At 42.0% G+C, this 12,162-nt stretch overlaps 1 protein-coding gene across 1 annotated transcript in view; it reads right to left on the bottom strand.

Moving 5' to 3' along the window:
• Positions 1-10,478: 10,478 nt before the first annotated feature.
• Positions 10,479-12,162, bottom strand: part of ARHGEF28 (Rho guanine nucleotide exchange factor 28) — a 267,842-nt gene continuing 266,158 nt past the window's right edge. Inside the window, exon 28 of the mRNA XM_069492768.1 lies at positions 10,479-10,642. Coding sequence (XP_069348869.1) covers positions 10,479-10,642 — 164 coding nt within the window. The remainder of the gene's footprint in view (positions 10,643-12,162) is intronic.

Here is a 12,162-nt window from a genome sequence, read left to right as displayed (position 1 = left end):
TATGGATGGGGAAAACTGAAGCACAAGGGTTGTTACCGCACCCGGGAAGGGCCTGCCACCTGTCCTCAGTGACAGCCTCCTCCTACTCACAGCCTCTTGGTCATGCTGTGCCTCAATGGCAAAGCGGTGTCAGCACTCTCCCCAAAACAGATGGTAAATTTCCAAAGGAGGGTGGGTCAGTTTAGCTTCCTGCCTGAGGTTTGCAAACCTCCCACATTGAGCAGGTCAAGGCAGGACCAACCTACTCACAGAATCCATTTTTGCTTGGCTGTCTACAAAGCTAGTGTGTCTAAAGCATATGGGGAAATTTAAGAAAATAACCATCAATGTCTCTGACACATGAAATGCCTACCAGGATCTTTTCTCTCTTTCATTATCAAGGTTAATAGGAAAATATTGCTACAGTGAGCAGAAGAAAAGCAGTGTTTGAACGACTTTTAGTCTCAATGCCGTGCAAATTCCTGCTGTTCAAACGCAGAAGCTGCCTCATCTTCTTTGCTTTTGGCCAGGAAGAAATCATTTATTACCCATCACCAGGAAGAGCATGGCAGAGCCCTCATTATCTCGGATCCATGCTTTCCAAATCAATCAGCTCCCTGCCACACTGCTGGGCTTTTTAATTTAAATGTCAGCTAAAGTTAGAATGTGTTCTCTAAGAGTGTCAGGGCCTCGTTAACTTTGGCTTTGTGTTGGTCCTGTCTTTCAGTTTTCGGTTGGCAATGTTAGGGAAATTATTTTCCTAAGAATGCTTGCACTAAGGCTCCTCTTTGAATTTTGATGATACCCTCCTTGAAAATCTGAATTCTGATTAAAAATCAACATGCTCCAAATTCTTGGTATCTATAAATAGCCGCTTTTCAGAATGTATAAAAGATTTCGAAATGCTTTCTCACCTTTGAATTCACATTGTCAAAAATATTCTAAAAGCTGAAATTGGATGAGGGTTTCTCAATGGGCTTTTGGGGTTTGACAACTTTTTTTGGAACAGGGCCATCCATTGTAGGACCTTTAGATTCCCTGCTTCTCCTGTCCACTAAATGCCAGTAATTCTTCTCAGTTATTGTGATGTTGGGGCTCAGAACATGACACTCCAAAGTATGGCACCTTGGTGTGCTAAGCACTTTAACTGAGGGAGATTGGAAGGGCCTCAGAAGACAGTTCTAACTTTCTGCTATTCTCCCATCTCCAGACCTTCTTCTTCCCTCAAAGCAAGTCATACCAACTAGACTTCCTCTCCCCCAAAGCAAGCCATAAAACCTAGAAAGGTTGCTCTCACCCTTCTCCCTTGAAGACCCTTATTTCAGAGGGATCCTGCCCCATACCCGGCAGGAAGGAATCTACAAGACAGACCAAGAAGAACTCGAACAGGCAGACTGGGTTTCCCCTCAATCTATCACCATTAGATTATACCCTTTTGTCCAATCACATTCCTCCCAGCTGTTCATTCTTCATGGAACTTAAACATGAAAATTGACAGTTTTCCCTAGGTCTCTGGGTCTTCATTTCTGAAGACTCCCGTGTTACATAAAATTTTGATTAAATAAATCTATTATGCTCTTCTTTTGTTAACCTGTCTTTTGTTATAGGAGTGACGCTTACAATGGGTGAAAAAAGGTATCACACCTTTCCATCCTTGCAGTGACAACCAAAAATACCTTTACATATTTCCAAATACCTCCTGGAGGCATTTTTTTGCCTCTGTTGAGACAAAATTAAATGAAAAATTTCAAAATCCTAATGCTGGACAAAAAACAAGCAAAGCACTTGCCAGCCACAAAGTCTCCACACATCTTCACTCTCAGAGCTGTCCCCATGTACCTCAACTCCTAAAACTGTATGTGTGCTTGGGCTGCTCATTCTCTTGTTGGGTTCTACTGGTTTGCAGTGCTGCTTGAACTATGTTGTTCTTTTCTTGCTGATATAGGTCTTAATTGACTCCATAAATGGTGGCCTTGGGGATGGTGGATCCTCTAGAGTAGACATCTTCTCGTGTTCCCATGTCAAGCAGAGTCCTGGGCATGGTAGATGTTCATTACCTTTATCTTGGATGAGTGGGTGATAGACGGATGACAAAGAAGACAATTCTGGACCACTGGCCAATGGCTTAGTAATAAATACATTATACTGTTTCTAGGCTTCTTGTCTTCAAGGCTTTATGGGTGACATGGTATGAATGTTTGTGTCCTCCCAAATTCATATGTTGAAAACCTAATCACCATTGTGATAATATTAGGAGATGTGGGCTTTGGGAGGTGATTAGATCATGAGAGCTCTGCCCTTATAAAAGAAGCCCCAGAGAGCTGCCTTGCCTCTTCTACCATGTGAGGACACAGTTAGAAGTCACCATCAGTGAACAAGGAAATGGGCCTTCACCAGACACTGAGTTTGCCATAGCCTTGATCTTGGACTTCCCAGTGTCCAGAACTGTGAACAATAAATTCATTGTTTATAAGCTTCCCAGGCTGTGGTATTTTGTTACAGCAACCCTAAAGACTAAGACAGTGGAATGGTGGATTGTGTCTAATGCATTGCAGCAACTTGGCAACTGAGTACTTTTGGTCTCATACTAACATATGGAATGACACAATGTAAGGAAAATAGTAAAGTTTATTTGCTAGGGTAGCAAGTATACTGAAGTGACCACAAATAGTGTGTACATATACAAACAGGTATGCACGCATGCATGCGCCCCCCACACACACATATACGCGCGCGCACAAACACACACACACACACACACACACACGCAGAAAGAATGCATGCTAACATTTGTCAACAATAAAATACTTCTCAAAATTTGATGATTTAAGTGGAAAGTAGATATTCCTCTTGAACTAACTCCCTATATAACTCCCTATACTGGCTCTATTTTTATTCATTTGTCTCAAGGTTTCCATTGTTGGTCTTTTACTAAAGCGTTTAATAGATGTCCTTTCAAAGGCATTAAACTTTTGTTGTTTTTTTCTCCCATCCCAATTTCTTTTTCAGTAAACACATTACCCAGAATATACTTTCTCTTTTCTCTATACGTGGTGGAGAGAAAGAAAAGACTGACAGAATTATATTTCAAAAGGTCATTTTTCTTATTAATGACCAGAGATGTAAAAACCAATCACAGTTGATTCAAAAAGCAAATACTACTCTTTACTCTTTTCTATTTCTGTAGCCTCACTAAGTACTTCCCCCAACAAGATAAATAGAGATAATCCTAAATAAGAGGAAAAGTGGAAAATACAACAGATTTAACAGTTAGGTTTAAGGGTGAATGAACTTCAGGTCACATCTGCGAGAGGACAATGCAGAAATGAAGATGCAAACTTGAGTTTTCTCCCCACATGGTGATAAATTCACATTGATCTAATTTGTCCTTCTTTCCTTGTCTCTATGGCTCTCAATAGCACAATTGATAGGTGTCTGATCTTCTCTAAGATGGAAGAGAAGCAGCCTGCAGCCTTCACCTAGTTAAAAAAAGAATAAAAAAAAAAAAAATCTGTCCCATTCATAGACTGAAGTCTTCACAGAACCAGGCTGTAATTAGTGACATGTATGGGCATGCATGGCAAGATCTGGAAAAAGTTATGTCTGGGGGTGCGCGAGACTTGTTAGAGGCATCAGACACAAGCTTTGGTTGAGAATGTGCTCTCTCCCTCTCTCTCTTACACACACACATACACTCCTGACCTCCCAGGCCACTCAATTCTTCATTACATCATCATATTCTGACTCACCCTCCATGGTCTGCAGATGGGAAGAGGCCAAGTTTGGGCCACTAGGACACAGTCCCCCAGGAAACAAAGTACCTCTGTGATGCTTTTTGATTCCCCATTTTCAGACAACCCCACCTCCGCAGCTGCAAGACAAAGCAAAAACCATTATGCTTCAAAAGCTACCAGTTCAAGCAAAATTGCTGCCAACCCAGCAGAAAAGTCTTCAGACATTTTCAAACCATTAACTACTTCCTGCCAACCAGAAGGAGGCAAGGCAGGAACACTCCTCACTGGGGCCACTAAGCAGGACTCAAATGGAACCCAATTTGCTGAACTCAGACCTAAACCTAATATTAATATTTTACTCATGGGAAAAGAGAATACAGTATTTTAAACATCAAAGAATTAGTTCAAACTGAAACAAATATTCTTCAAATTAAACTCAAGCCATATTGATGTTTCATTCACTTTCTAATCTTGAAGGCATTCCCCTGACAATTTCTCCATGGCAGTTGGGCAGCCAGTCTCTCTCTTGGCTACCAATTCACGGATGACAATACTACCAGCAGGTTGGACAACTAATATAGCTCCACTCTGCAAACTTGGCCTCCCTGCCAGGTAGTTTAAAGACCATTTACACAGTCCAGTTTGATTTTTGAGTGTTCAGACAGATGGGTCGTTTGAAGCCGCTGATCCAAGAACATGTTTTTGTATGTTCCCATGCCTCTTATAAATCAGACCAAAAAAGGAAGACTGGATGGCTGCTTGGCCATTACAAGCAATTATTCTGTCTGGCATGGGTGGAAGAGAAAAGAGAGTAGTGTCAGCAGAGTTATCAGCAGTGAGTTTTACTGAAGGAAAGGTTACATCTCCAGTGCCAACACATCTGTCTGTCTGACTGCTTTGTCTCTGATTGTCTCTATTTTTTCTCCTCTCTCACGTACACACATAACCTCTTTAATTACTAACAGAAAACAGTGCGTTCTGCACACTTCACAACATCTGTTCGGGCCTTAATTAATCCAACTCTCACACAGTCTCCATAGCAACGATGCTTAACAGGCTCAGACTCCACATTAGAAAATCTTCGTCTAAGTGAGTGACTCAAAATATGGCCATTACCAAAATAGGTTTACATTAATTCTAGTGTCAGATATAATGAGAACTTTGCACGGAGCGTGCTTGCATGGAAATAGCAAATTATACGATCACATTCAGCATCACCATAGGAAAAACAACTGCCCCAAACTAGGAACAAAAGTTAACACTAATTTTTCAAGCTATTGGGGGAAAAAAAGGAAAAAATAATAAGAAAAAAAATCCCATTATTACCTTTATGTTACAAGCCATTCCTGCACTACACAAGATTCATGGCCACAGTCGCCTTGATGGAGTATACAGTTATTGTTTGTAGGGCAGTTAGAAGAAACGGGAGTGTTTAAAAGAAACTCTTCAGGAGGTGTTTCCTGAGCTTTGGCTCTACAGACCTTAATTAAAAGCCTATTGTCCTTTGCTGGCACCTGCCAGCGTCTCACCCAAATCGGAGCTTGCCAGCAGCGGAGAGGTGGCCCAAGGCTTTCCAAGGAGGCTGTGAAGCTGCCAAGGGAAATGTCAAGCACATTTCCGAGAGCCTGTTTTAGCTCTGTGGCCTGTGCAGATGCTCTCGTCGATGCTGGCTATGTTTGTGTTTATATTCGAAGCTGTTATGTTAGAGATTGTAAAAATAAGCACTGGCAACTATGCAGAAAACCGGCTCAGACATACATGGTGTGTGTGTGGCGGGGCAGGGGGCGCTGGGGCAAGCAGTGGTAAAGAGAGCATGGAGAAATGAAGCCAGGCATTTACCCCCAAATGGCATCTCAGTCCACACCGGCTTCTACCATTAAATGTTTAACTTGGGTCGCTAACAAGAAGTAAACCATTCATCAGAGTTCTAGCTCCTTTCCCCTCACTGCTTTCTTCTGTGAATAGGCAAACAACACAAAACTGGCTGAGGAGAGAGAAGAAAAGAATCTGGACAAGCTCTTGGGCAAGTAAAAGTGCATATTAGTAGACAAATCAGATCCCTTTTATGAAATAAAATGGGGATGTTCAATTGAGCCTCTGAACAAGAAGGGACCCTTTCCAAACTTTCCCCGGTGGCTCTGGGGATGATTTATCCCTGGATTGCCTGGAGACAGAGCCAGGTTGAGCCAGAAGGCTGTGGGGGTCGCCAGGCCTGTGAATAAAAGAGGTATCGCTGGAGGCGGTGGCAATTAGGGCTCTTGTAGAAATAAAGGACAGTTCTCTAATGTAACTATAGAATCTAGTGAGATTAGCGAAGAACATATCATCCTGCTTTCTCACGGAGTTCATTCTTTTTCCTTGGGCAATTGTTACGAGACCCTTGGCTGCTGGTAGTATGTAAAATTTCTCACTTTCTGCTATTCAAAGAGTTTTATTGGTAGGCTAAACTAGGATTCAATTAATGGCATGTCGAAATTTCTCAGCCATGAAGCTTCTACAGAACTACTGAACCATGGTTCCCCTTCAATTTACTTCATTCAAAAGGAAGTTCAATCATCAACTTGAAGTGACTGCTTTGAACTCACCAGCCAGAGGCAAAGAAATGCAATGGATCAGTGTTCTAGTTCTAGTTCCATGGACTGTTTGATCTCAGATTTCCAAGACTCATTCATCTACTCATCCCTTCATTCACAAGTGCCACGAAGCTCTCACTCTGAGCCCAGCATCAGAGCAGGCTTTGACCTTGGGTGTCTCTCAGGACACAAGAAAATGGATTGTGAAAAACTGAAGTAATGATGCCCCACCTGTTTTGATTCTTGAGCATGTCCAAGCCTGCCTTCTTTCCACCTCTATCCCCACTATACAACTGCTATCATTTTTACAGTGCTTACTGTGCGCCATTTACTGTACTGGGATTAATTCATGTCATTCTCACACAGTCCTGCAGGCCATAACTATCATCATTATCATCCCCATTTCATAGAAAAGCAAACTTAGCTCAGAAGTGAGGTTGTAGGATTGTACAGCTCCAGAAGGTTCTACTCACATTGGCTTCCACAGCATGGGTGCTCTGGGGCACGATTTCCTACAATGTAAACAGTGCCCCTGGTATTGTGTAACCCTGTAGCCCTGTAGGAGATTTGTAAGCAGAGCCTGAGTCAGTTTGGCTTTTCCTCAATTTTTTACTGCCTCTCTAACACTGGTAGACGGTGATCTGTGCATGGGAGGCAGTCAAGGAAAGAACACAATAAACTCTTCATGTCAATCATAAGATCATTTTGGAATCTTCTTTCTGTGTGTCCCCCTTTCTTTCCTTTCCCATTCTCCACACAGCCCTAAGTGGTAGATTAAAATGGGGAGCTGGGGGCAGAAGAGCAACGTGAGTCCACCTTTCTCTCTTTCCTTCTCCACCTACAATCCTGTCTTGTGGGTTCTAGGTTTGTTCATCATTGCAGCCTTATTCATCTTTATTTTGTCCCCAGCAGATTGCTTGGCTTTTAGCAGACAGTCAATAAATGCTTATTGAATACGTGAGTTAGGAGGAGATTTAGAGATGCAAATAAATTGAAAGCTAACCTTGTGGAACCTTAGCCCAGTCTTGTGCCTAACAATCTCCAGGCATTCAAATTCCCTATTCACTGTTTCTGGCTATGCAGGAGCAATCTGCCTAAAGACCAAGACCAGGCTGAGCAATTATTAAAAGATTTTTTTAATGATATCATAATAATATCTAGAATATATTGAGTGATCACTATGCCTCAGGCTTTGTTCTAAGCACATGGCATGTATTAACCATTTAATTCTTGCAGCAATTCTATAAAGTGATCATCCCTATTTTATAGATGAGGAAACTGAGATAGAGAGAGGTGAAGTAACATGCCAAGGACACACAGCCAATAAATGGCACAATTGGCTCCAGAATCCATATTTGCAACTGCTGTGCTCTGCTGCCTCTCAATGGGAAAGACAGAGGGGTTGACCATTAATAACCTCAGGCTGGTTCTGAGTTTGAAAGGTGGCCCTAGGTCACAGGAGGGAATACATATTACATATTCCTTTTTACTTGTCATCCCATGATTTCATTATGCTCACATTCTTCCCCTTACATAACTCACACACACACACACACACACACACACCCCTTTGCTGTAAAAACAGCAAGTGTTTTCACCTTTTCTGAATGAACAGGGCTTCATCTATGAGTGGGCTGGAAAGTGCTGCACGATTCCAGCAATTATGCAGTCCTGAGGAAATGCAGACTAGCTCGGACTCTAAATGAGACAACGCATAAACTCATGTAGCTTGGAAGGGACAGAGCAAAAACGTTGCTTTTCTTTCCAGGACAAATCTCTAAAGGACGAGTGATTTTTATAAGTTCTTAACTTGGTGGGAAAAGTAGATCCTTTGAGGTAAACCCATCTATGATCTCGGGAAATAGAGTGGTCTTCTCTTAGGCTACGTACATTTATACTCAAGTCACATAGTGACTCTCTCTTGATATCCGTCCTAATCTGTTTGGGCTACTGCAACACAATACTATAAACTGGATGGCTTCTAAAGAACAGAACTTTATTTCTCAATTTTGGAGACTGGGAAGTCCAAGATCGAAGCAGCAGCAGCTCCGGTGTCTGGTGAGGGCCAACTTCCTGGTTCATAGAAGGTGTCTTCTTGCTGCATCCTCCACACGGTGAAGAGGCAAGCTCTCTGGGGCCTCTTTTGTAAGGGCAGTAATCCCATTCCTGAGGACTCTGCCCTCATGATCTAATCACTTTCCTAAAACCAATGCATTGGTGACTAGGTTTTCAACGTATGAATTTGGGGGGACACAAATGTTCAGACCATAGCAGGATCTGAGCTCATGACATAGTGAGGACAAAGTGAAAGGAAGAAATTATCGAGAAAGCTTTGAAATTTAGTTATGTTCGATTGAAAAGCCATATTAAATAAGAGAATTACCAAGAGGAATCTATGAATACAGGTATCTCAAAAAATGCTCAGGCTTCCCCAGGGGGACTGTGTGAAGACCTCAGATTTGTAGGACTTGAAAATTGGCTGAGCACACATATTTTTAAAGAAACTCGTAAGGATTTTGAACATGTTTACATATTTTCACTATTTCTATATCCACTGTCACGAAAAGAGGGAAGATATTTATAACTATGGGAGCAAGGGTTTAGACTGAAATATCTATATGCTTTTCATACAAGAGATATAGGATTCTGGAATAGATTTTATTAGAGAAAGAGGAAAGACAGAGTTCTCTTTCTAGATGTTTTTAGAGATGGAAGATGCATCTTATAATTTAAGAGTTCAGCTTGGAGATGAAGTGATTGACTAGAATTTTAATAAGTTATATCTATTCTGTGAAAAGATTACTCACTGAACTTTTTAAAGATAATTATGACAAAAATAGACAGAAGCAGCAAGAGTCAGAAAAAGAATGGCCCAGAAAAGGCTTTTTTAAAAACTAAGATTTGACTTTGCCTAAGTGAAAATATAATGTAGATATACAACTTACAAATTCAGTAGAAGAATAAAAAAAAAACACTGGGATCTGGGTGAATTTTTTTCCCTTCCTAGCACATCTCTCTCCCAGTAAATGCTACAATTCTAAATGAATTTACTAGTCCTCCTTTATTTTCACTTTTCATAAGAAGAGATTGTATGTGTGTATGAAATGTTTTATTATGGTCCTATGCTTACTATTAAAGTTACAAAGTAAAATAATGAGGTAAAAGATATTTATTGACACCAAAACATATACAAGTAATTCTGAACAAGATGAAAATATTTCCTAGCTTCTCACGCAGAGACCAATATTACTCTGAAGGTAGGATGTACCAGTTTTCCTTTGCAGAAAAGTGTATCCAGGCAGAAAGCTTCACCAAGAGTGAGCAGTTTTTGTCCTCAAAAACCTGCAGGGAAGAGTTTCTTCCAGTGAGTGGTGGTTGTTGGTGCTCTAGGTGCCAGCGGGGACAAGCCAGCTGACAGGAGTGAGGTCTCTAATGGAGTTTCACTATTTACATCACAATTGACTTGCTGGGGGCTCTGGACGTCTGGACTTCTGGGCTGTGTTGAAATATGATGCTGAACTGCGGATTGACCCCACCACCACCAGCAGCAACAGGACTGAGAAAGCATGTCTGCGAAGCACACAGCTCAGGTCCTAAGTGTGTCCGGACCGTGTCTCTGGCACAGTGGCTGACCAGTCACAACAGGTGCCCAGGCAGGACACCTTGGTTGAATGGTGACTGTAAGAGATGACCCCAAAGGAAATTAGCACATAAAAACTAGCCAAGAAGAGGCCTTTCCCACATCCTCTTCTGCCTTTTTGGACACTAAGGCTGCTCTTGATAAGCAACTGCTGGGACCGTGAAAGGTCATCCGATGTGAATATCACTCCGTAAATCCAAATTGCATCATTGAAATCTTAAAAGACATTTTGAAATCCAGATGATCCAGTAGAAAATGCAATGTGGAATTTTATTGTAGGGTCAAAACAACTTTTTAAAATGCTTCAGCTAATTCAAGTTAGTTTCTCCTCCAGAAGTCTGAAGTTAGGTGTGATAAGTTAAAGATTATACGAACAGGGCTGCTTTCAATAATTTAATTATTAGACTCATGCCCCCAAAATGAACTTGCATGAAATATTAAATATTATTCTTAAAGCAATTTGGACATAGACAATCACACATACATAAGGAATGGAAAAATTTCTCCCAAAAGTGCCAGTGTTTTGTTTTGTTTGGAAAAATGACAATACAATTAGAGGTAAACAATATTTTCTTCAGCTCCATCTCCAATTTCCCCGTCTTGTCTGGTCGTTGTCTGTAGATTTAGCTTTGCTTCTGTTATGAATGTCTGCAGCTGAGGGTGGTGTGAATATGAGTCATCGGGGGTTGGGGACGCAGCCTGGGAGGTGTCCAAATCTGCAAATGACAGACAGCACAGGTTACAGGAGAGTTATGGGACTTGCAGGTAGATGTCTCAGACTCCGAGCTCTGTAAGATTGGGAAATGCATTGCCCATACAGTCAGCCATAGAGAGAACGGCCGAGCCCAGGGAAAAAGGACCACGACTGCTATCCAACATTTTCATCGATATCAATCAAGATGTGTTCAGCTGTGTGCACAAGTGTCTCCTGTGGCTAAAAATTACCTTTACAAAATACTCCCAGAGAAGTGTCAAGTGAATAAAGACCGGTTACCACTCACGAGAGGTTAAATCACTGCTACTGCTGAGAAAGGGGTGCCCATTTAATTTTTAAAATGGGTGGAGGCCTTGGAAATACAGTATATACTCCCGCTCTGTGTAATAAACCATATCTACATCTGCACAGCACCTTCCCTCGGAATATCTCAAAGTCAAGAATTGACCTCAAGACTCAAATAACATATCTGGGACTTTGCAGACGTAGGCAAGGAGTGGGGAGAAAGAAGTTGAAAAATGAAAGAGACCCTCCAGCCTCACCATTATACAAATCTGTTAATACTACACAATGTAAGTACTAAAGCAAGAGTACAGAAAGCAAGAGTAGCCGGGTTCCTAGGGAAAAATCATGCCAATATCGACTATGACCGGATTTGGTTTTTTTTCTGGTTACCTAGCAACAGCAGGGCACTGTGTATTCTCCCCTTTTTCTCATAAAACGTTCTGATATTATGGTTTAAAGGAGAGACAAAGGGGGTTTGATTGAAGAAAGAAAAATACTTGCTGTAAACCATTTTCTCTGCACTTGTTCCACTGACCGTGCTCCCTGAGGCTCAGGCACATAGAAAAATTACAAATAACTAGCTTTTGTTGCAGCAAAATGCAGAGTGGGAGTGGAGGTCCAGGTGCGTAGGCAGGGTGGATAGCCCTGAAGCCCACCTGTTCTTTTCTCAGTCATTAAGGAGAGGCCATGGCAACCCTAGCCACGTTTTATTCAAAGCCTCCATTATTTACACGAATATACATACCGGCTGGCAGGCTAATGACAAAATTGCTCATGAGCTTTGCCCTCCTGACAAGGATCTTGGGTTGCTAGAGAAGGTAGTAAGCAAGGCTTGGCAGGAATGAAGGCAAAACGTTCCTACCAGGCTCCATCTTTGGGGAGGTGGTGGCCTCTGCTACACCTCATGCTTTCTGACAGGAGGCAGGGGAGGGATGGCCAGGGCCAGGGCCACAGGAAGTACACAAAGGTCACCTGGAGGAAGATCTCAAGGGCTGACCTGTGCTCCAAAGCAAAAGAGGACCCTGGGGGAGGGGAGGGTAGGAAGGAGGAGGTGAGGGGTGAGGCTTCACACCAGCTCTGCTCAAAAGCTTAGGCCATCCCTGACCCTTCAGATGCCAATGGGCACACACAAAAAATCCACCACAGTGGGGTGACTGGATTCTACTTACCTTGATTCCAAATCCTGTACCTCAAATACCAGGAACTTGCTAATGACTGAAAACATAGCTCCTGAAG

This window comes from Eulemur rufifrons, chromosome 17 (assembly GCF_041146395.1).
Source record: "Eulemur rufifrons isolate Redbay chromosome 17, OSU_ERuf_1, whole genome shotgun sequence".
Taxonomy (NCBI): domain Eukaryota; kingdom Metazoa; phylum Chordata; class Mammalia; order Primates; family Lemuridae; genus Eulemur; species Eulemur rufifrons.
This window is presented reverse-complemented; position numbering and strand designations above follow the sequence as displayed.